Source organism: Phascolarctos cinereus, unplaced genomic scaffold (genome assembly GCF_003287225.1).
Source record: "Phascolarctos cinereus isolate Bilbo 61053 unplaced genomic scaffold, phaCin_HiC Scaffold_9;HRSCAF=440, whole genome shotgun sequence".
Lineage (NCBI taxonomy): Eukaryota > Metazoa > Chordata > Mammalia > Diprotodontia > Phascolarctidae > Phascolarctos > Phascolarctos cinereus.
In genome coordinates, this window is record NW_027556402.1 from 16,672,193 (window position 1) to 16,698,172 (window position 25,980).

Sequence of the window (25,980 nt, forward strand, 5' to 3'; positions counted from 1 at the left end):
TGTGGGAAAACTTTATTCATTTGTGGATATTGGGAGAAAACCTTATTTTTGCTTGTTTGAACCTGGTCCTGCATGGCTGGGAAGCTGGACCACCTCTCCCTGCTGTTCAGAGACCATTAACAAAGGACCTAGGTTATATTGACCAGAAACCCAGACAGATCCAAAGACTTATGCAAGGAGTTTTCCTGACTCCAGACCCAATAGAAAGAACTTGAGAGGTAGCAAGGTCAAGGGAAGGCTTTTTAAAATTTTATGTTGTTTTCTGGGTTGAAGAAACCTAGGCATATTTATAGATGGAGGAAAAGGAGGCCATTGATAGGAGACTCTAAAGAGCATCCAGGAAAGAAAATGAATTATTAATAGAGTATGGGGCTGGAGAAGACTGGAGAGGATGGTATCAAGGGCACAGGTAAAGGGTAAGCCTTGGCAAGGGAGAGGACTGTATCTTCCACTGAGAAGGGAGCAAGGCAGAGAGGATCAGGGAAGACACAGAGAATTCAGTGGAAAGGAGTTGCTGGAACTAAATATTTGGCAATAACAGAATGTTAGCACTAGAAGAAGAGCCTTAGTGAATATCTTACTCAATTCCATTAGTTTACAGATGAAGAAACTGAGGATCTCAGAGATCTCATTAATCTTTTTTTCTGGGTTTGTTCTAAGATGTGGGTGACATCTACTATAGACAGACAGACAGATAGATAGATAAAGATGACACCTATAGGCTGATGTTCAACATAATAAAGGCTCCTTGCTGCTGTCCCCATACCAACTGGATGTGACAGTGACATATTACGGACCCCAGTTGGCACAAACCTCATAGTCCTGAGAGATGAGTTCAATCCAGGACTCTAGGGGCAGAGGAGGAAAAGGTTTGGATGAATTCCCATTTGGGGGCAGGGGAAGAAATCAGTCTAGTCTTGGGAGCAAGGGCAGCATGGAAAGGTCTCTCACTTTCTGAAAGCCTTCAGCATTGCCGTCTCTTGAGGTCCCCTTACTCCAATGTGTTCGTGATGTGTGCCCAGTATGTCATTTTCATAAAAACAGGCAAGCAAACAAACAAAACTCCAGTCCTTTCGAACCTCTTAATTCCAGGACTAAATTTCGCCTATTGGCCTTTCACAATTTCTGAAGTTCTAAAGGCTGTTCCTTGAGGACTCATTAAGAAGCCTTGAATTTTAATAGGTTCAAGGCATTATCTGGAAGGGTAACATATTAACCCATAACTAACTTTGCCAGGTAGCCAGGAGAAGGACTTTGAAAGACTGGGCAGAAGACACTAAGGGGAAAGTTTGCAGGGAGGAAAGACAGGGTAGAACATTAATTTGGGGTGTCTTATGCATCAAAGAACATTAGACAAGTGGGCCCTGAAATTATGGTAAAGGATTTCAAAGAAGGAGAAGAATGACTAAGAACTTATTTCCAGGCTGTCCATGCTCCCAAGTACATACCAGAAAGACCTCTTCACCTACTCCAACCTGGAATACATCTAACCCTTTGATCCCTTGTTCCTAGAGTCCTAAATTGGAACAGTCTCTCAGGACTGAAGCTCTCAGGACGCAAGTGGTGTCTTCAGTATCAAAAGTTCCTTCATGTCATCGGATCCCTTTGCCAGCCCTACTCTTAACTCCCCTCTAAAGAGTTTCAGCTTAGTGTTTCAGATAATCTAATTTAAAACAACCTTTACAAATCCCAGCTTCCCCCAAAGCACACTCCAGGAGTAAATGAGAAGATAATTACTGAGCAATCTCTTGGGGACAAAGCATAGCCACATTTTTTTCCCTATTTCTGTTGTAGACATCAGCTTTAAGTACCTTTTACATTCAAAGATCAGCTAACTTTTTTCCTGGGGGATGCTGAAAAGATGGGACAGATCTCTGCTGTTTTACTGATTGGAAGAAGATGACTTCTCCCAAAATCATTGGAAACCTCTCAGTGCTTAAATCTTTAGCAAATCTCTCCTAAACAATTTAGTTATCCACTCACTTGGAAGTATATGAATTAGAAGGGTGGGAAACCATACAGGACCTAGAGCATCAGCCTTCTTCTGGATGATTTTCCCTATTGGAAAATAAGCTTATATTTCTGGCCTCCAATAGTTTCTCTAGTAGAAATTCTTCACTTTGTGAATGAGGACATTGGAGTTCAATAGTGGTTAAGTGACTTGTTCAAAGTCCTGCAGTTATTTAGGACAGATTCTGATTGAGATATAAATTACTGAGTCCCAGTTCGTTACACCATATTTACCCATATGCAAGACTACCACCCCTCCCTCCAATTATGCTCCTAACGCTAGTGCTAGGCAATCCTAATTGGCAATAAGAATTTCCATATGCTGCTGTAATTCATTTTCTGGTCCTGTTTAATTCTTAATAAGAGTGAGTACTTGTTCACAAGTTCAGTCAAATAAGTCAGGAGTGAGAGATGCCAAAGAGTTAATAGTTTAAAAATAACAGATGTTGGAAGGGCTGTGGGAAAATAGGCACTTAACACACTGGTGGGAGAGTTATATGCCCCCTGAGTCACTGAACTGCGTATACCCTTTGACTCGGCAGTACCACTACTAGGCCTATACTCCAAAGAGCTCAAAGAAAGAAGAAAAGGACCCATTTGTAGAAAAAATATTTATAGAAACTCTCTTTGTAGTAGCAAACAACTGGAAACAAAGGGGTTGCCCATTAGTTGGGGATTGACTAAAACAAATTATGGTATATAAATACGATGGAATACCATTGTGTTATGAGAAATGACAAGAGACACAGTTTCAGAGAAACCAGGGGAAACTTGTATGCCCTGGGGCAAAGTGAAGTGAGAAGAACTAGGAAAACAGTTTTTAAGATATCAGCAACGTTTAAGGGGAAACAATTTGGAAAGACTAAACAGTTCTGATCAAAAGCAATGAACAATCATGATTCTGAGGACTGATGACAGAGATCTCATGGACTCAAGATGTAGAATAACAGACATTTTTGGTCAATGTGGGAGTCTGTTTTGTTTCACTATGCTTATGTCTTTTTTTTTCTTTCTCTCGATTGAGAGGTGGGAGAGAAAATGAATGCGTATTGATTGAAAAAAGAAAAATATTACATTTGAAAATAGAGTCCTTAGCCCTTCAAATGGAATTAAAGAAGCATGGAAACTGTCCATAGGGGCCCCTCCCATTCCTAGGCTAAATTACAGGTTCAGAAGAATGCCCTGATGCTCTTCTATAAAAGAACATCAGGGCTTTCTTCTGAACCTGTAATTTTAAGCAAGAGAGTTGGAAATTGGCCCCTGGGTGTTCAGATGGAGAATGTGGAGAATATGAAGAGAATAGATAAGAGAGGGTGTGGAAGAGATAAGAAAGAGTGATTTGTGACACCATTGTGTATGAATGAGTGCCTCTTATGACCTAAGGGTACTATTCATGTGAGGACCACCAGACAATCTGAGGTTGCATTTCAGGTTTGGGGGTATAAATTCCAGGAGGGTTCATGTTGCCCTCTTGGTTGAAACCTTTTTTGGAGGGCGGAAGCATGAAAGGTATTAAGAAGGGAGGCAGCACAGGAAGGCAGGCATCCCCCACTGCCTTCACTAATCTCCATCTGGGAACTGCAAAGATGAAGCTCTGGTAGACTGGTATAGTTCTGAGCTCCCAAGAATCTCTGGAATCAAAGGAGAGGTGCAAGTGGATGCTGAATGAACTTGAGCCTGAGTGTGGAGGTCTGGGTCAAGGACAGTATTTGGATTAAGAGTTCGCATGAAATTTTGTCACTAAATATTTTGACATCTGTTTACACACTTGCTTGTGCTGTTCTCCGCTAGTTTCCTTATACATAGGTCTTATCTCCCAAAATGAATTGCCTACCGCTGGAGGACAAAGAGTAGGCCTTCTAATTCTTTGCATCTACTATTCTGGCTAGGAACCCAGTAGGCATTTAAACTATCTGTTGATTAAACTTGCCTTGTTAATATGCCCTCCAGTCTGTAACCTCTAGGTTGACTAAATGGAAAATGTTTCCTAGTTTGAATGCAGAATAAATTAACCAATATTGAATGAATTTTTTAAATGAATGAATAATTTATTAGTCTGAAATCCCTCAAGGGGAAAGAAATGAAAGAGGAGTGGGGAGGACTCCTGATACTGTGTCTAGCATTAGCTGTTTTTCACCTTGTCTGAGCTATGCTGAAACTGTGGATATTTACAAAGGTTACGACAAGAATGTAGACAGGGAAACAAGATGGAACCTTGGAATTTTTCCAGTTTCACCTGGCCTACTAAGAGCTTTGTTTTCTATGGAACTCCAGGCTACAAGGCTTTATCTTCAGCTTATCTTTGAGACTGGGCTTATCTATTTCCTTCTTTCTCATTGCCAATATCAATCAATTGCCAAAGGTTAGCCAATCAATCATGAATTTATCATGTGCTGGACATCAGGGATACATAGATGAAAAGAAAATATTTCTTCACCTGAAGGAGCTTTCAATTTATCAGGGGACACACAATGACCATATACAAGAAAATAAAACCACCCATAAATAGATACAAGATGGTGGAAAGGGGAGGGAGACACTAGCAGTTGAGAGGGACAAGAAAGGTCATGGGGGAAGGTAGCATTTGTTCTTCCAAATGAATCTTATTATTTTTCCTAACTCTATAAAATAATATTTTGGTAGTTTGATTGGTATGGCACTGAATAAGTAAATTAGCTTAGGTAGGATTGTCATTTTTATTATATTAGCTCAGCCTATCCATGAGCAACTGATGTTTTTCCAATTATTTAGATCTGATTTTATTTGTGTGAAAATTGTTTCGTAATTGTGTTCATAGAGTTCCTGGGTTTGTTTCAGTAAGTAGACTCCTAAATATTTTATAATGTCTACAGTAACTTTAAATGGAATTTCTCTTTCTATCTCTTGCTGTTGGGCTTTGTTGGTAATATATAGAAATGCTGATGATTTATGTCGGTTTATTTTAGAGCCTGCAACTTTACTAAAGTTGTTTGTTATTTCAAGTAGTTTTTTACTTGATTGTCTAGGATTCTCTAAGTATATCATCATGTCATCTGCAAAGAGTGATAGGTTGGTTTCTTCTTTGCCTATTCTAATGCCTTCAATTTCTGGAAGGTAGCATTTGAATGGCGTTCTGAAGGAAACCAGGAATTCCAAGAGGCTGGGATGAAGAGGATTTGCATTCCAGACATGGGAGATAGTCAACGAAAAGGCATGGAAATAGGAAACAGACTACTGTGTGTGAGGTACAGCAAGAAGGCCAGTTTGACTGGACTATATAACATATGGAGGGGAGTAATGTGAAAGAAGATCAGAAAGGTAGGATAAAGTGAGGCTGTTAGAGCATTAAATGCTAAACAGAAGAGTTTGCATTTGATCCTAATAGCACTTGGGAGTCATTGGACTTGATTGGGAAGGAGTGTGGCATGATCAGGCTTGTGCTTTAGGAAAATTTCTTTGGTGCTTTTGTGGAGGACATGACTGGGGAGATTGACTGAGGGGTAATTTCAATAGTTCAAGCAAGAGGTGATGAGGGCAACTTGTGAATACAGAGGAGGTAAATATGAGACATACTTTAGAGGCAGAAATGCAAGTGAAAAGATTCAGCAACTGATTATCAGTGAGGAGAAAGAGAGAGAGAGGTGTCATGGATAACACTGAAGTTGAGCCTTAGTGACTGCAGTGATGGTGGTTCCCTTGGTACAAATAGGAAAGTTCAAAAAGGGGGGAGTTGGGAGGAGGGAAATGTTGAGCTATATAGAAATGCCTATAAAGTATCCAGTTTAAAGTGGGGATTTAGGACTTCAAGGGTCCATGAGTACCTGGAGGTGAGAATATATGTCATAGATCTCATGTTTTTTGTGTGTTTGGTTTTTGTTTTTGTTTTTTGACTCAGGAGTGAATTATAGAAGCAACATGCTGCCACCTTGTGGGTAATTTGAGTAATTTGCTCTTTCAATGAAGGAACCTTCAAAATATTGTGAAAAAAAATATACAGAGAACTAACTTTTGATGGAAGTTTTAAGATCTTTTTTGGTCTATATAATCCAGAAGTTAATCAATCAACAAACATTTATTAAGTTCCTATTGTGGGCCTACAGTATGCTTGACATTGGAGATAGACCATACAAAGAACAAACCAATTCCTACTTGGAAAGGGTTTACATTTCAATGAGGGAGAAACCAGAGTTTAAATGGAGAGTCCAAGGCTTTAATCCTATCTTGCAAAAAATACCCAACCTGGCTGCTTCCTACAGTTTTATTCTTTTCTCTCCACTCCATATAGTCAATACTCAATATCATATATTCAATAAATATGCTTTCAAAATATATCCAATGCTAGAATACCATAGGGAACTATATATTTCAAAGAAATGGACAATACACAATTTTCTTTTGGGGGGCTTTGGATTGAATTATAAATGGCCCATTTCCCCCAGTTTTTTTCCTAATGGTGGTTTTTTTTCTTTCTTTCTTTCTTTTTTTTTTGCAGTTGGGGTCAAGTGCCCAGGGTCACACAGCTAGTAAGTGTCAAGTGTCTGTGGGAAGGATTGAAACTCAGTTCTCCTGATTCCAGGGCTGGTGCTCTATCCATTGCACCACCTAGATGCCCCTCTAATTGTGTTTTGCTTGAGAATATTAAATTTTTCCAGTTAGCATGAGTTTACTGATCAAAGTATTGATCTTATTTCATTATCTACCCTTTTTATATCTTTTAATAGGATTTACCTTTACTGTTATCTTGTCTAAAATCATATTTACTATCCCTGCTTTTAAAAAATAACTTAAAGTGTAATAAATTCTGCTCCAAATCTTCATTTTAAGTCTCTGCGAATCTTTAGGTTTCAGTGTTTTTCTTCCGAAAGCATATTAAATTCTGCTTTCCAATCCATTGTTCTATCCTTCTTTGCTTTATGTCTGTTTATCCCATTCTCTTCCTCTCCTCCTTTTTGAAAACAAGTAGGTAGAGAAAGGAAGAAATCTGCATGTCACGAGTATTTTATAATTGAATTAGTGTGTTCCTATTCCACTGCCTCATTTCTCCTTCAAGTCTAGACCTGTTCTTTAGTGTTTATAACTTTTTCTCTTTTCCACCCACCATTTATGGTCTTTATGATCTGAACTTGACTTGTATTTGCTTGTGACTATTTTCTCCCTAGATCTTCCTCTATTTTCACCCCTCCTGTTCCCTTTCCCTGTGCTTACTTTTTTCCTTTTTTTTTTTTTCAGTTTAATGTTTGTAGACACTAAACTTATACTTGTGCTTGTTCAACTCTCTCCTTTGGGTGACTGAGATATAAAGGAAAATATGCTTCTTTCTGTGCTCCTCAATTAATTGTAAGCATTTATCAAGTGCTTACTATATTCCAGGCACTATGTTAAACATTGTACAAATATTTTAGTTGATCTTCATAACAACTCTATGAAGTGTTATTATGATTTCCACTTTATAGTTGAGGAAACTAAGGCAGATAGAGGTTAGGTGACCTACCTAAGATCACACCACTGGCATCTGAGGCTAGATATGAATTCAAGTCTTCCTGACTCCAGCACTGTATTTACTGCACCATCTAGCTGCATGTATTATATGAATAAGAAAATCAATGATGTGAAATAGTAAGTTCCTTCTCCTTTCTCATTCATCCATTTTCTCTTCCCTATTCTTTTTTTCTTTTAAAGCTAAGAAAAGAAACAAAACTGAGCCTAGTCTCTGTATTATATGTTGGTCTTTTTTTCCACTTAATAGTATTTTATATTTTTTCAGTTACATGTAAAGATAATTTCAACATTCACTTTTATAAGATTTTGAGTTCCAATTTATTTTCTCTTTCCTTCCCTTGTCTCCCCCTTCCTTCCCCAAAAAGCAAGCAATCTGATATGGGTTATACATGCACAATCATATTAAACATATTTCCACATTAGTCATGTTGTGAAAGAAGAATCAGAACAAACAGGAAAAACCACAAGGAAGAAAAAAACAAGAACAAAAATGAAAATAGTATGCTTCAATCTTCATTCAGACTTCGTAGTTCTTTCTCTGGATGTGAATAGCATTTTCCATCATGGCTCTTGAAATTGGCTTGGATCATTATATTGCTGTGAAGAACTAAGTCATTCTTAGTTGATCATTATACAATGTTGCTATTAATATGTACAATGTTCTGGTTCTACTCACTTCACTCAGCATTAGTTCATGTGAATCATTCCAGGTTCTTCTGAAATCCACCTACTTGTCATTTCCTATGGAACAATAATATTCCATTATATTCATATACCACAACTTGTTCAGCCATTCCCTAATTGATGGGCATCCCCTCAATCTCCAATTCTTGGCCACCACAAAAAGAGCTGCTATAAATACCTTTGTACATGTGGGTCCTTTACCCTTTTTTATGATCTCTTTGGGATATAGACCTAGCAGTGGTATTGCTGGATCAAAGGTTATGCACAGTTTTATAACCCTTTGGGCATAGTTCCAAATTGTTCTTCAGAACAATACATTAGTGTCTCAGTTTCCCCACATCTTCTCCAACATTTGTCTTTTTTTTCCACTTTTACATTTTACTTTTCTGTCATATTAGTCAACCTGATAGGTATGCGGTGGTACCTCGGAGTTGTTTTGATTTGCATTTCTCTAATCAATAGCTATTTAGAGCATTTTTTTCATGTAACTATAGATAGCTTTAATATCTTTACCTGAAAACTGCCTGTTCATATTCTTTGACTATTTATTAATTAGGGATAGACTTTATTCTTATAAATTTGACCCACTTCTCTATATATTTGAGAAACGTGGCCTTTATCAGAAACACTGACTATAAAAATGTTTCCCCAGCTTTCTGCTTTCCTTCTAATCTTGATTACATTGGTTTTGTTTGTGCAAAAGCATTTTACCCTACTGTAATCAAAATTATCCATTTTGCGTTTTATAATGTTCTACCTTTTGGTCATAAATTCTCCCCTTTTCCATAGATCTGACAGGTAAATTATTCCTTGCTCTCCTAATTTGCTTGTGGTATCACCGTTTATGTCTACATGTCTAAATCATGTGCCTGAACTTATTTTGGTATATGGTATGAAGTGCTGGTCTATGCCTAGTTCCTCCCATACTATTTTCCATTTTTCCCAGCAGTTTTTTTTTCAAATGGTGCATTCTTATTCCAGAAGCTGGAGTCTTTCAGTTTAGCAAACATTAGATTACTACAATCATTGACTACTGCATCCTGTGTACCTAACCTATGCCACTGATCTACCACTCTATTTCTTACCCAATACCAAATAGTTTTGATGATTGCTGTATTTTATAATACAATTTTAGATCTGGTACAGCTAGGCTACCCTCCATTGCCTTTCTTTTCATTAATCCCCTTGATATTGTTAGAAATAAGCTTGACACCAAAAATTTAGTATCAAGAAAATTTATTATAAAGAAAGTCCAGAGGATTTAGATGGTTCTGGCCAGAAGCGGGCTCCACCCCTCTTCAGGAGAGGTGGGCCCTGAGTGCAAGGGAAAGTGTGCTTTTATGCAGTTGAAGTCCCCACGAAACCTCCCAGGCCGGGATTGGTCCAACCCTTTCCAGGTTATGCCTTTCCTTACATGTTTCCCCTTGATATGCTCAAGTATGTTCCCCCTCCCTTGGTCATACATCCCATGACTCATTAATGAGGCTCTAATTTTATGTGGGGTGTGTCAGATAACAGTAATGAAGTTCATTAAGCAGGCGTACTAACATTTTTCAGGTGTCCTTAGGTTGACCCTAACTGGTCTGAGCTGGCTCGACCCCTATCTTGATTTTGGGGTCTTCTTGGAACAATCCACTTACTTCCTATTGGTCAAGCCCAGCCCACCTACAGTGTACCACCGCCTGGGACCTTTGTTCTTTAAATCTCTGCATTATTCTACCTGTGGAAACTTAAGCCCTTCTAACTCTAACAATATCTTGAACTTTTATTCTTCCAAATGAATTTTGTTATTATTTTTTTTCTAGCTCTATAAAATAATATTTTGGTATGGCATTGAATAAGTATATTAATTTAGGTAGAAATGTCATTTTTATTATATTAGCTCAGCCCACCCATGAGCAATTTATGTTTTCCCAATTGTTTAGACCTGGCTCTATTTGTGTGAAAAGTGTTTTGTAATTGTGTTCAATGGGCTCATCTTGGCAGTTAGACTCCCAAAATTTTACATCATCTAAGTTTATTTTAAATGGAATTTCTCTTTCTAACTTTTGCTGTTGCGCTTTGTTAGCAATATATAGAAATGCTGATGATTTGTGTGGGTTTATTTTATATCCTGCAGCTTTGCTAAAGTTGTTAATTGTTTCAAGTAGTTTTTTTAGTTCATTCTCTAGGATTCTCTATGCCATCAAATTGTCTGCAAAGAGCGATAGTATTATTTCCTTATTGTCTATTCTAATTCTTTCAATTTCTTTTCCTTTTCTTATTGCTAAAGCTAACATTTTTAGTACAATATTGAATAATAGTGATGATAATGGGCATCCTTGTTTCACCTATGATTTTATTGGGAAAGCTTCTTTCTCATCTCCATTACATATAATATTTACTAATAGTTTTAAGTAGATACTGATGGGGTATGGGCCCAGGCTGAGACCTTTGCCACTTGCCCCAAAAAGAATGTGGCTCCCATTTGTCTACAGCCCCCCAGAAAACTCTTCAACTCACTCTGATCTCAAATGATTACCTGAGTATATTCCATTCAATGACTTTTCCTTATCAACTCTCCCTATCTCCTTTTGAAAAGCTAATGAAGATCCAGACCCCATTCAAACCTCTACCTCCTAGTTCCCTTCATTATCTATTCCCATTGTCTATTCAACCTCCTAAACATTCCAATCTGAATTCTCCCTAAACTCTTCCCCCAGTCACCCAGCCCTTCCTCTTGTCACCCAAAATGACTTGAGTGTATAAAAGATCCACCCTGGCCCCAATTTAAATCCTGAGACTTCCTCATGCCCATTCGTCCCTGTGGGTGTCTCTAATGTTCATATTCCTTAAGAGTCTGGTCTGTATGATTTATCTCTAATGAACTTTTTCTCTGGCTGAAAGAAGATTTGGATCAAGTTCTTTCAGGCAGAACTCACCATGTGTCATGATCTCAGAGTTCTAGCAATCTTAAAACTCTAGACCTGCTCAGATACTAATAATTTTAAGGAAAACTCCATTTATTCCTATGCTCTTTGGTGTTTTTAATAGAAATGGGTGCTGTATTTTGTCATAAGCTTTTTCTGCATCTATTGAGATAATCGTATGATTTCTGTTGGTTTTGTTGTTGATATGGTCAATTATGCTGATAGTTTTCCTAACACTGAATCAACCCTGCATTCCTGGTATAAATCCAACGTGGTCGTAGTGTATTATCCTGGTGATAAATTGCTGTGATCTGTTTGCTAATATTTTATTTAAAATTTTTGCATCAACATTCATTAGGGAAATTGGTCTATAATTTTCTTTCTCTGTTTTTGCTCTTCCCGGTTTAGGTATCAGCACCATATTTAGGTCATAAAATGCATTTGATAGGCGTCCTTCACCCGCTTTCCCACAGTTTATATAGTATTGGAATTAATTGTTCTTTAAATGTCTGGTGGAATTCACGTGTAAATCCATCTGGCCCTGGAGATTTTTTTCTTAGGGAGTTCATTGACGGCTTGTTCAATTTCTTTTTCCAAAATGGGTTATTATAGTATTTTATTTCCTCTTCTGTTCATCTGGGCATTTATATTTTTGTAAATGTGCATCAATTTCACTTATATTGCCAGATTCATTGGCATACAGCTGGGCAAAATATCTCCTAATAACTAATTGCTTTACTTCCCTCTTCATTGATGGTAAATTCACCCTTTTCATTTTTGATACAGATAATTTGGTTTTCTTTTTTCTGTTTTTTTAATCAAATTAACCAAAGGTTTATATAGGTATATGTATGTATATATATATATATATATATTCATAAAATCAGCTCATATTTTTATTTGTAAGTTCAATAGTTTTCTTACTTTCAATTTTACTAATCTTTTCTTTGATTTTCAGAATTCCTAATTTGGTATTTAATTGGGGATTTTTAATTTGTTCTTTTTCTAGCCTTTGTAGTTGCATGCCCAATTCATTGATCTCCTCTTTCCCTATTTTATTCATTTAAGCATTTAGAGATATAAAGTTTTCCCTAGGAACTGCTTTAGCTGCATCCCATATTTAGGTATATTGCCTCATTATTGTAATTTTCTATGATGAAATTATTGATAGTTTCTATGATTTGACATTTGATCAACTCATTCTTCAAGATTAGATTATTTAGTTTCCAATTAATTTTAATCTACCTTTCCATGGCCCTTTATTAAATGTAATTTTTATTGCATTACAATCTGAAAAGGACACATTTAATATTTCTGCCTTTCTGCATTGGTTTGTGAGGTTTTTATGCCCTAATTCATGGTCAGTTTTTGTGTATATGCTATGTACCACTGAGAAAAAAGTATATTCCTTTCTATCCCCATTTAATTTTCTCTGGAGGATTTTCATATCTGACTTTGCTAAAATTCTATTAACCTCCTTAACCTCTTTCTTGTTTATTTTGTGGCTAAATTTATTTAATTATGAGAATGGAAGGTTGATGTCCCCCACTAGTATAGTTTTGCTGTCTATTTCTTCCTGCAACTCACTTAGCTTCTTCTCTAAGAAATTGGATGCTATACCACTTGGTTCATATATGTTTAGTATTGATATTACTTCATTATTTATGGTACCTTTTAACAGGATATAGTTTCCTTCCTTATCTCTTTTAACTAGATCTATTTTTGCTTTTGCTTTGTCTGAGATCAAAATTGCTACCCCTGCTTTTTTTTTTAAATTTCAGCTGAAGCATAATACATACTGCTCCTGCCTCTTATCTTTACTCTGTGAGTCTCTCTCTCTGCTTCAAATGTTTTTCTTGTAAACAACATATTGTAGGATTCTGGTTTTTAATACACTCTGCTGTTCACTTCTATTTTTATGGGAGAGTTCATCCCATTCACCTTCACAGTGATTATTAATTGTGTATTTCCCTCTATCCTATTTCCTTCCTGTTTATACTTTTTCTTTCTCCTTTCTCACTGTACTTCCTCACCAGTGTTTTGCTTCTGACCACCACCCTCAATCTGCCCTCCCTTTTATCATCCCTGCCTACCCTTTTCTTTCCTCTTTCCCCTCTTACTTCCCTGTAGGGTAAAATAAATTTCTATGCTCAACTGAGTATTCCCTCTTTGAGCCAAATACAATGAGAGTAAGGTTCAAACAATGCTTACTCCCTTCCTTCTTTCCCTCTACTGTAATAGGTCTTTTGTGCCTCTTCATGGTATATAATTTACCCTATTCTGCCTCCCCGTTTCTTCTTTTCACAGTACAATCCTTTTTTTAACCCCTTTATTTTTTTTAACTTCATCACATCAAAGTCAACTTATATCCATACTCTCTGTATACTTCTAACTGCTCTAATAGAGATACAGTGCTCAAGAGTTCCAAGTATCACCTTCCCATGGAGAGATACAAATAGTCGAACCATATTGATTGAATGGCTAACCATAACCATATTTTTTCCTGTTTACCTTTTTATGCTTCTCTTGAGTCAAGACTCAGGAGCGGCATGTATTATGCTTCAGCTGAAGTATTTGAAGACTGAATTTTTTGTTCAGCTCTGGTCTTTTCATTATGAAAGTTTAAAAGCTCCTTATTTCATTGAATGTCTATTTTTCCCCAAAAAATATTATGCTCAGTTTTGCAGGGTAGTTGATTCTTGGTTGTAATCCAAGCTCATTTGCCCTCTGGAATATCATATTCCAAAACTTCTGATCCTTTAGTGTTGAAGCTGTTAAGTCCTGTGCAATCTTGACTGTGGCTCCTTGATATTTGAATTGATTCTTTCTGGATATTGCAGTATTTTCTTCTTGACCTGACAATTTTGGAATTTGGCTACAGTATTTCTTGGAGTTTTCATTTTGGGATCTTTTTCAGGAGGTGATTGGTGGATTCTTTCAATTACTATTTTACCCTTCAGTTTTAGGATATCAGGGAAATTTTCCTTGATAATTTCTTGAAAGATGCTGTCCAGGCTCTCTCTCTCTCTCTCTCTCTCTTCTCTCTCTCTCTCTCTCTCTCTCTCTCTCTCTCTCTCTTTCTCTTTCTCTCTCAATCACGGCTTTCAGATCACCCAATAATACTTAAACAATCTCTTCTGAATCTATTTTCTGGGTCAGTTATTTTTCCAATGAGGTATTTTACATTTTCTTCTATTTTTTCCATTCTTTTGATTTTGTTTGACTGGTTTTTGATGTCTCATAGAGTCATCGGCTTCTGCTTGCCCAATTCTAATTTTTAAGGAATTATTTTCTTCTGTTAGCTTTTGTACCTCCTTTTCCATTTGGCCAATTCCACTTTTAAAAGACTTGTTTTCTTCAGTGCATTTTTTTTTCCATTTGGCCAACTGTGTACATTTTTTTTTTAGGCAATTGGGGTTAAGTGACTTGTCCAGGGTCACACAGCTAGTAAGTGTTAAGTGTTTGATCTGAAGCTGGATTTGAACTCAGGTCCTCCTGACTTCAGGGCCAGTGCTCTAGCCTCTGCACCACCTAGCTGCCCCTCAATTGTATTTTTTAAGGAATTGTTTTCTTCAGTCAGTTTTTGACTCTCCTTTCCAAGCTGTTGACTCTCTCTTGCATACGTCTCATTTCTCTCCCCAGTTTTTCTTCCGCCTCTCTTACTTGACTTTTAAAGTCCTTCTTGAGCTCTCCCGAGCAGGCCGTTTGGGCTTGAGGCCAGTGCATCTTCCCCTCTGAGGCTTCCCAAGGGGGCTTTTGACATTGCTGTCCTCTTCTGAGTTTGTGTTTTGATCTTCCCCATCGCCATAGTCACCAGGGTTCTTCTCTCTCTCTTTTTTTAAACTCTTTTTGTAGCCTATTTCATGACTTTTAAAGTTGAGTTCTGCTCCTGTGGCACATGGGGTACCTTCACCAGCTTCTTGTGCCAGGGGCCAGGGGCCTGGACACTAGATTTCTTTGCTGGATCTTCAGCTACTGGTGGCTAGCCCACTGGGCTGGGGTGGCCCAGCCTAGTCACACCTGTTGTGCCAGGGGCTCCTGAGCTGGCAACTTGCCTTTTGTGCTGGGGCTGGAGGCCTCACGGCTGGCATGCTGCGTCACTGGCCTACTGTAGAGCCAGGACCTTGGACTTCAGTTGCCGATCTGTACTGTGGCTAAAGGCCTCCCACTGGCTTGTCTGGACACCGCCTGCTGGGTTGTGCTTTCCTTTTACCCAAGTGAGACGGACCTTTCCTGAAGTCTTTCTTAATCGTCTTAAGCTGGAAAACTGTTTTGCTCCATCTTTTTCTAGCTTCTGTTGCTCCAGAATCCCCTTAAAGGCTTGATTTAATGTTGTTTCTGAGGGAAGCTAGGGAGAGCTCAGGCAACTTCCTGGCTTTTCTCCACCATTTTGCCCCCCCCCCATTAGTGTTTTAAAGAGAGGCAAACATTCCAAGAGGTAGATGAGAAGAGAGAGTGTCTTGTACTCCAGCAAGGGTTCAGACTTTAGAAAGCCAGAGACTCAAGGGACTATGTGGCTATTGGGAGTAACATTAGGAATTACCCTAGTGTTCTTCTGCAGTTATACCCGTCGCTGGAAGGTCTGACAACCTAGTTACTACACTTACTCCTTTCCCCACAACTCTGCCATTCAAGAGCAGATCTTACCATTTCCAACACAAGAAACGAGAGAGGCTCTTCTCTAATTGGAGAAGGAAGGAGGTAATTTCTGGCTTCATTGTTGATCTGTTGGCACCTGGGTAGGGTACTGCCACCCAAGCTACTTTCTGAAAGTCGTACTATTGTGGCAGGAATGGAGGTGGGTGGGCTAGACAGCCACAGGAATAAGGAACTCAGTGTCTTTTATAATCTCCATTGGGAAACTTCCAACTTCACTTTCTTAGGCTGTCACCATCTAGTATTGAAGGTTTTGGCAGAATCAGTGAAAGTTAAGGCCACTAATTTTTTTCTTCATGGAAAGGTGAGATCGGGAACTATGAATAATGTGGTGCGTGTTATCCCTTTTCTACCACTAGATGTCAGTGTCTATCTTCTCTTTCAATTTAGCCTGTTTGAATTAAAAGTGCCTATATCTGACTGCCTATCTATTTACTTATAGTGGGAAAACATGGGAAGGCTATTGGCTTAAATTTTTTCAATGCTAGAGGGTCATGAGTATCTTAGGAGACCTTCAAATTTTACCCTTTCCCTATTTCTGCTAAAAATCTCTTCACTCACACATAGATATCTACTATAATGTTTGTTGTGAGTGTTTAAGAAGAAAGATCTTCAACAAAGATTTCTATTTTTATTTCTTTATCTACATTTGGATAATGTGGAAGTGAATCAAGCCTCCTGTGTATAATCTGTGCAGCTAGAAGTTCTTGTTTCTCAACAGGATTGCCAAATGGAAATTGGCTGATGTAACAAAAGTTCAGCATGTTGAAGGTGCTTTTGAAATTAAATGGTGCTTCTGGAAAGTGATACTGCTTTTTCTGGGAATCTCATTAAGAGCAGGCAGTGGTCATTGTTTAGATGAGAATAACTTTGCCAGAGAATAATTATTTCATTTTAAAGAAAACCAGCTCATTCTGCAAATCATGATCAGTTTCCATACTGATTTATGCCTGGAGTTAAATATGAGCCTTTTGAAAAGGGAAAAATACAAGAGGCTAAAAATGTGATACTTGAGAATCTCCACCTTATTCAGGAAACTAGCTACCAGGTAGCCATCCCAGTTTAGGGATACTTTATAGGTCATACTTTATAAGTCAAAATCATCTCTCAACTCCAGATCATGAGCCTTCACCAATGTGTTTACTTTTACTAGTCAACTGGAAGACACATTTAGTTCACAAAAAAGTACTTAAGGAAATAATGTACTAATATAATGATAACAAAGCACTATCCCCATAGATCTTAAGCTCATTTTCCCACAAATAAATACGTCCTCAATGGGAAGAATGGATCAGCATAGGAATCATGTGTGGGGTATGCACACATAAGAAACATGCCTGGTCAGGGTAATTGTATGAAGAACATGAATAATAAATAAAGAACATGGAAGATTAGGGCACTCCAATGCAGAGGTCAGTTCCCACTTCCAATGCTACAAAGTAGCCAGTGTCTGGTAATGTCTTGCTATGGACCTACTTTCCACTTCGTATTGGGGGATACCACGGAGGGATGCAATGGATAGAATGTTGGACTTGGAGTCAAAAAGACCTGAATTCAAATCCTGCCTCAGATACTTTCTTAATGTGTGACCCTGGGCAAGTTGTCTAAACCTCTGTCTGCCTCAGCTTCCTCATCTACAAAATGGAAATAATAATCCCACCTATCCCATGGGGTCATTGTGAGAGCCAAATAAGATAATATTTGTGAAGTGCTTTGCAAACCTGAGTGCTATAACAGATGCTAGCAATTACTATTACTTACGTTTTGCCCTCCACTGTCTTATCTCATGCATCTTCAGCTGTCTTCACAGTTACTCAAATCTCTCTCCATCATCCACTAGGTATTCTGTTTAGTGATTGGGGAAGGTTACAGCTCTCTTAACCAGCTCTTTCAGCCACCTCTGCCATTTCTTGGGAAGTTGTTAACAAGCCCTTTTCAGCCTGCTCCTCTAGTCTTTGAATTCAGATTTTAGCTTCCTACTGTCCCTCAGCTATGGTCCTCTGCCAAGACTCAGTCTTCCATGTACTAGGAGTGATGTAAAATTGGTAAGCCTCTCTCTGCAGAGAAATGCTACAAGTCTCCTCAGTCAATCTACACAGTCAGTTCTTAAGAAACCTTTCTTCAGCAGGCTGAACCAAGTCTTAGACTAAGATTAGGCTTGTCCTTAGAAGTCTTCTATTAATAGGTCTGTCCTTTGTTGGTTTTTCCAGATTTCCCAGTTCAGCTATTATCTAATGGTTCAGAAATCCATTTTGCATCTTAGGTCTTGTCATTACTACTCTCTGTCTCTGTCCTGCAGCTGGACAAATATCCCCAGATCTCTCCTTCCTTGAACTGAAAAGTAGCTGAATGAGGTTGTGATCAGGAAGCTTTTTACCACTCCCACTCCCAGCATGCTTTTCTGTTCTGTGCAAATTCCAAAGGCTGCCGTCATCATGGTGGCCTTTGTCACAATTCCCACTCAACATGACCCAGACTCTCCCCAGAATTCTTTCCTTATGTGTATCCCACACTGTCCACTCTCTTCCTGTATGTGGTGCTTACCAAGATTCTCAAGGTCTTGTCTCTTGCTGAGACACTAAGAAATCCATGTACCAAGAGGATCTCTCCATGAATGCCTTTTTTTTTTCCAAAGTAAAAGTTTATGTTCAGAGTTTGAGCATTCTGGTCCCAGCTTCCCAAATGACTTTGTGTATGACTCAGAGTAAGAATAATGATCTATACTTAAATATAATTTTTAATGTTTATGACATGAATGTGGATGGATAGCCAATAGAGAAAGTTCACTGGTGCACGTAGATCTTGGGCATACATTTTTGTTGTTTAGTCATTTCAGACCCTTTGTGAGCCCGTTTAGGGTTTTCTTGGCAAAGATGCTGGAGTTGTTTGCCATTTCCTTCTCCAGATCATTTTGCAGATGAGGAAACTGAGGCAAACAGGGTTAAGTGACTTGGCCAGGGTCACAGAGCTAGTTAAGTATCTGAGACCAGATTCAAAATTGGGTCTTCTTGACTCCAACCCTGGAACTACCCACTGCCCCACTTAGCTGGCCTTACACACATTATAGCAAGATAATAACTGCATTCAGAGCTAAGGGATAATGGATAGCCATTATTATTAATACATTCTTAATATACCCATATAATGTGAAGCAACTTGGAGGAGAGCACTCAGCTCACTTAGTGAATCCCTCGTGGAAAATTCATCAGTGGATATAGATAAGAGTTACACAGGATGAGAAGGTGTGGGTGGATTGTAATCTGTGCCAAGTTACCTCAGGAAGATCCTGGATCCATTGAAGTATTGAAAAATTACAAGGTACTTTATTCAGCATAGTCTTGTGAGGAAGGTGCTTTAAAACTTCCAAGACTTGTGATTTCTTTATTGTGTTGGTATAAGTATTGCTTCTACTAATACAGATCATGCCTCTGAAATCCAAGAAAAAGGTTTTTGTGAGTTGCTGCATGGTCAGCCTGTCTAAGCGTAGTGAGATTTGTCCTTGGACAATAGGCACCAGGCCTATGGACCATCACCAGGCTCATATTATTAGTCTTTGGAAATTGGTAGGGCCTGCCCAAGCTTGGGCAGCTTAGGTATAGCTTTTGACAAATCCTCAAGCTAGGAAAAGATATTGGAATAGCATGTCAAAGGAGGCAGGAGTCTGAGTATTGTTTGATTGTAAGCTGCTTGAGGGCAGGGACCATTTCATTTGTTGTATCTGTATTCCCAGAATCTAGCATAGTACCTGGTAAATAGAAAGTGCTTAATAAATGTTTGTTAACTGATTATTATTAACTTATAGATGAAGAAACAGAGGCCCAAAGAGGTTAGTGCTTCACCCAGGATTGCACGGCTAGAATGTGAACTTAGAACCTCTTACTCCAAGTCCAGTGGGCTTTTGACCTCACCACTGGGAAGCCATCCTGGGACCTGAAAACTGTAACCCTAGGAACAACAAAGTTCCGTGGGTTCTTTTTACTTAGACTTCTTCAAATAATGATGAGGAGGATTTAAAAATGTCCTGTTATACTGGACATCGGATGCCAAATGAAAATTACATTCTAGTCATTTTCTGATGAAAAGATAGAGGATATAACCCCACAGACTCTGTAGAGGCTAGATTTCTTAGAATGAGTGAAGACTATTCATGCTTGGATTTTATTGTTTTGAGCTTGGAATTCCTTAAAGACCTAACGGACAACGCTAGGAAGGGGGACTCTGTGGCTTTCTATATGTGTCTCAGTTTGATTTGGACCAACTCCACCTTAATCAAAATACTAACTGAGTATAGCAAGCAGTGAGTTGGAGCTCAGTATCTAGACATCTAGATTCTCCATGTCTTCTACAAAAAAACTTTGAAGAAGAGAGACAATAGTTCAGTCAGTGAGCATCAAAGAGGCACTTACTTTTCCAGTGCAAGGGTCAATACCGAGAAGTTCAACTTTGGTACCTCTTTGGTGCCTGGTGGGTGGAAACATTGAAGGCAAATTTGAAGAAGAGTCACAAAGTCGTAGCTAGAAGAGATCTTAGAGGTTACTGAGTCCCAACTTCCTCATTTTACAGATCAAGAAATTGATGCTAAATGATGTTTTGACTTCCCAGGATCCCACAGCAAGTATCTGAGGCTGCATTTGAACTCAGATCTTGCTGACTCCAAAGTTTCCTTCCTGCTGTATCTCTTAGCTGTTTCTATCCACCATACCACCGAGTTATCTCTGAACCGATGTGTTCTTATTCTCCCATCCACCCTGTGGCCATGCCCTAGGGACATCCCCCAGTAGCTGTACCTTTCTGAATATGTTATCTCCCTTAGCAGAATGTGAGCTCCTTGAGAGCAAGAAACTATCTTACTTTTCTATTTGGATTCTCAGGACTAAGCCCAGTGCTTGGTACATGTAAGTACTAAATCAATGTTTTTTCTTCATTCATTTTAAAGACAAACTACAGTTTTTGAAAGGGGCAGGAACTTTTTATCAATTAATCAATAAACCTTTATTAAACACATACTATGGGCTAGAACCTCATAGGTTCTGGGGATACAAGAGCAAAAATGAAAACGCCTGGCCTTCAAAGAACTCATATCCTTAGGACAGGACCTTGTGCATCAGCATCTCTGTGTAGCAAAAGAATAAATGATATCCCAGGCCATTGGTTTGACAGCACTTTTTATAGAATTTCTTTGATATTCACTCCACATCAGTTGCTTTTATTTGCATATGCATTGTATTTCTGCAGTTCTGGGGAAAATACTCTGTAGGATGGAGGAGAGTTGATTCTATGTTTCTTCAAAAAGCTTAGCAATTCAGGCCTCCAGGGGTCACTCATACTACGGGTTCCTAATGGAACAAAAGAAAGAAAAATTTTACAAATGGGCGCATATACTGATAGTTCTGCTCAGGAAATTTTCGTGAGTTTCAGCACTCTAAGGCCAGCACCTGAATATCTTCACGGTGGAATTATGGCAATCCAACTAAGACGAGAAAGGACCCCATGCCTAACCCAATTGTTACATGATAAAATAAAATGTCCTTCATTTGCACACAAACACATTCATAGATTTCATGATCAGATTTTAAAACCTAGCATGAGAAGAGAGATTTCAATTGCTGCACAGAAACTGATTTTTGCAATTATGAAAATGATTGTAGCATGTGAATATTTTGGAATATGCGTGTTAAAAGAAATAAGGAAATAGATGGTTTCAAAGAGACATAGAAAGAGTCATATGAATTGGTACAGATTAAAGGGAACAGATTCCAAAGAATAATTTAAATGGTGACATCCATGTTATAAAAATGAACAACTTTGAAGACTTGTGGAAACTGATGAATGAAATGAGCAGGACCAGAACAATTCATACAATAATAAGACAAACACTCTGATGACAAGCAACTTTGAAAGCTCTAAGAGCTGTGATATACATAATGACCATTCAGAGGACCAGTGAAAAAAGATGCTAGCGGTTTCCTACAGAGACGTGATGGATTTAGAGGGCAGAATTTCATACACACACACACACACACACACACACATGTATGGATGTGTGTATACACACATGTAGGAGAGGGAGTGAGATGTATATGTCTATCTATATAGATATAGACATGTGTTTTATATATATATATATATATATATACACATCTGTCAACATCTATAGATATGTGTAAAGATATGTATATGTCTATATTTGTAGATATAGACATATGTTATATACATATAGATATAAATACAGATATAGACATATCTATCTATCATACAATCCATGAGGGAATTTCTTTTGCTTGGAAATGAATATTTATTGCATTTTTTCCCTTTTCTCTCTCACTTTTTTTTTTAATGGGATGGAGGGTGGGGGAAGGGAAGATAGATTTCTGATAATTTTAAGAAATACTGAAAGTTAGAGAGGCAGGGCATAATGTTGTGGATGTGAAATGTTGTAGGCATTGATGTGATAGTTTTACTTAAACATTAGAACTATCAGAGTGGAGTGGGGGAGGAATCTAGAAATGTTTGTAATGTAAAAACAAAGCATGTAAAAAATATCTTAAAGAAAGACATAAACTTGGTCTGACATGACCTGTTCTTGCTGAAGCCAAGGAATTTTCCCCATAAATTGAGGTCAAGCTCACTGGCATATGGTTTGCAGACTATATTCTCATTCTGTTTTTGAAAATTGAGACACTTGCCTTTCTCCAATCTTGAGCTACCTCTCCTCTTCTCCTTGCTTTTTCAGTATCAATGGCAGTAGCTCAGCTGTCAGATCTACCATTTCTTTCAGGACCGTAGGATGATGTTCACCTGGGTCAGATGACTTAAATTCACCAAGGGCAGCTATATATCTCTTGTTGTTTAGTTACTAATTCTCAGTCACATCTGACTCTTCATGACCCCATTTGGGGTTTTCCTGGCGGAGATATTGGTGTAGTTTGCCATTTCCTTCTTCAGATCATTTTACATATGAGGAAACCGGGGCAAACCAGGTTGCCCAGGGTCACATAGTAAGTAAATGTCTGATGCCAGATTTGAACTCAGGAAGATGAGTCTTCCTGACTTCAGGCTCAGCATTCTAACCACTGTGCCACTTACTCTTTTACTATCTCTTTATCTTGGATATCATCTCCCTGTTAGTCATTCATTTTTGTCATTTCCAGTGTAAAGGTCTTTCTTTTGCACAGAGAAATCAGAAACAAGGTAAAAATAGGGAATTACTATGTAAAAGACATCACGATTATGTCAATAGAAGCAAAAACTGCTTTTGAAAAAAATTCACACCTGTTTCTGTTGAAAAACAACAGCAACACTAGAAAGTAGAGAGATAAATGGACTCAGAAACCTCAGCTAAGTTTCTGGATACAAGATAAATTTACAAACATCATCAGGGTTTCTATATATTACCAACAAAACCCAGTAAGAAGGAGAGAGAAGTTCCATTCAAACTAATTACAGAATGTGTAAAATACTGGGGGGGTCTCTCTCCACAAAGCCACGCATAGGAATTATACGAATGTAACTACAAAACATTCTTTACAGAAATAAAGACAGACCTAAGTAAGTGGAAAAATATTATTTGCTCAAAAGCAGCCAATGCTAATGTAATGCAAATGATGGTTCTACCTAAATTAATTCACTTAGAGCCATATCAATCAACCTATGAAAGGGATTACTTTATAAAGCCAGAAAAAATAATAAAAATAAAATTAAAAATTCACCTAAGGTAATGAAAGTTCAAGAAATTTAATGGGAATAAAAGGGGGAAAATTGAGAAGAGGACCTGGCAGATCTCAAACTATATTAAAGAGTGGTTATTGTCCTGTGCTCTTGAAAAAGACCAAAATGCTATGATAGAATCAAGTTATAGTGTGTCTGATTGTGGCTGATCAGACCAATATGAATGAATGAAATCATCAAAACTACATGGCGGTGACTAAAAAACAGAGAAGTCAAATGAGTGTAATGGATTAATCACCCAACATACAAAAGCAATCAAACCTAACAGAATAGTATTCTGTGTATCAAAAGACCCCAGCTATTCAGATGAGGACTATTTGACAAAAACTTTTGAGGACAATGAAAAACAATCTATTAGAAATTAGATATAGACCAACATCTCACAAGAGATGCAAAATAAGTTCCAAAGAATACAATATTTAGGTATAAAAGGCTAAATCATAACAAATTATAGGAGTAAGGAAGAAAAATAACTTTCGCAACTTTAGGGGAAGAGTTCATGACCAAATGAGAGAAGAGAGGATAAAAGAAGGTAAAATATGCAATTTTCATCATAAAAATTACATTTTTGCACAAGCAAAACCAATGTAGCTAAAACTAGAGGGAAACAGGAAAATGAGAAATAATTTTGGTAGCAAGTTTCTCTGACAAAGCCCACACATCCAAAATGTATAAGGAACTGATTAAAATTTGTGACAAGAGCCATTCCCCAATATATAAATGTTCAAGAGACATGAATAAGCTGTTTTCAAATACAGAAATTCAAAGTTATCTATAGCCACAGGAAAAAAAAAGCTGTAATTCATTAATAACAGACTTGCAAGTTCAAACAACTCTAAGGTTCCATCTCACCCATGTCAGAAAACAAAGATGATTTAAAAAGCAAATGACAATTGTCTGAGAGGTTGTGGTAAAATAGGCCTGCTACTGCAATGTTAGTGGAACTGTTAATTGGCCCAGTGATTCTGAAAAGCATGCTGCTTCTATGCCCCCAAAGTCACTAAATTGTGCACACATGATCATGTAATACCATGACTAGGCTTCTATTCCAAAGAGGTCAAAGAAAGAAGAAAAGGATCCATATGTACACAAATATTTATAGCAACTCTTTTTCATACATAATGAGCTAGAAAGAAGTGGGCACCCAATTGATTGGGGAATTCCAGGACAAATTATGGTATGTAAATGTAAGCAAATATTAATGGACCACAAAATGATGGAAGGCATGGTTTTAAGGAATTCTGGGAAGACTATTATGAGCTAATGCAGAATGGAGTGAGCAGAATTGGGAGATTAATTTATATAACATAATAAACATTACATATAACAATCACATTATTAAAACATGCAACTGTACATAATAGATTTGCAGTTTCATGTATAATCATTTTTTAATTAATTCTACTATGTTATGGAAATGCTTGTTTTATTTCATAAATTAAAAATAAATAAACAAAATTAAAAAAATAAAATATACAACTTGGAAATACTTAAGACCTATGATTAGTTCAATGATCGTACAGCATGCCAAAGGACTGATGAAGAAACATGCCAGAAGTGATGGAATCAAGATTCAGAATAAGATATCAATGTTTAAATGTGGCTAATGAGGGAATTTGTTTTACTTGATTATGCAGATTGATAGCGAGGATTTTTTTTTCCAATTTGGGGTGAGTTGTAGTGAGCAAAGGAGCCAGGGCTAGAGTAACAAAAAAAAAAAAGATAAAGAAAGAAGAGGGGATCATTGGAGCATTTTTAATGGCACAGAATGGAAGGAAAGCCAGAAAGAATCACATGCAAGATAGATAGCTTTGAAAGTTCTATGTGAAATTTATTACAATCAATAAGATTATATCAAGTAGCGTTATATTAATATTAGGAGCAGTGACATGAAGTAATAGATATATTTGTCATTTACATATGTCACTATCATTATATTTGATATTAATGTTAATATATTTGAATTAATTATATTTAAAAAGAAAAATAAGGTACATAATAAAAACGTTTTATCAATGATCCTTTCTATTCTCTGATGTATACAGAAATTCCCATTTTCTTTGTTTTTTTTTGTTACATCCAGAATTTTAAAAATACATAAAACATTGGCTCTAAGGAAGTGTAATCATCCAGATGACAAATGGATGAGTTTTAGCCCAGGAGTCAGGGAGAGCTGAGTTTGAATCCAGCCTCAGACACTTACTAGCTGTGAGACCCTGGACAAATCATTTAACCTCTATATGTCAATATTTCCTCAACTATGATATGGGGGTAATAATAGCACCTATATCCCAGAGTTATTTTGAGGATCAAATGAAATAATAATACTTGTAAAATATTTGGCATATATGGTAGGTACTATATAAATACTTTTTTTCCTCTTGCAGATGTCCATGTGTGAGTGGAAGGTTTTTTGTTTTTTTATTTGTTTGGTTTTTTAACAGGAATCTAGGGACAGGGTAAAAGTTGTAGGTGAGATATTTCATCACTACATACTTCTAATTTCCTGAAATTT

General features: G+C 37.5%; 1 protein-coding gene across 1 annotated transcript in view; it reads right to left on the minus strand.

The window, feature by feature from the left end:
- Nucleotides 1-20,885: 20,885 nt before the first annotated feature.
- The window catches only part of GC (GC vitamin D binding protein), a 47,218-nt gene continuing 42,123 nt past the window's right edge, over nucleotides 20,886-25,980 (minus strand). The window contains 1 exon segment of the mRNA XM_078148290.1: nucleotides 20,886-21,073. Coding sequence (XP_078004416.1) covers nucleotides 21,059-21,073 — 15 coding nt within the window. The 3' untranslated portion in view covers nucleotides 20,886-21,058.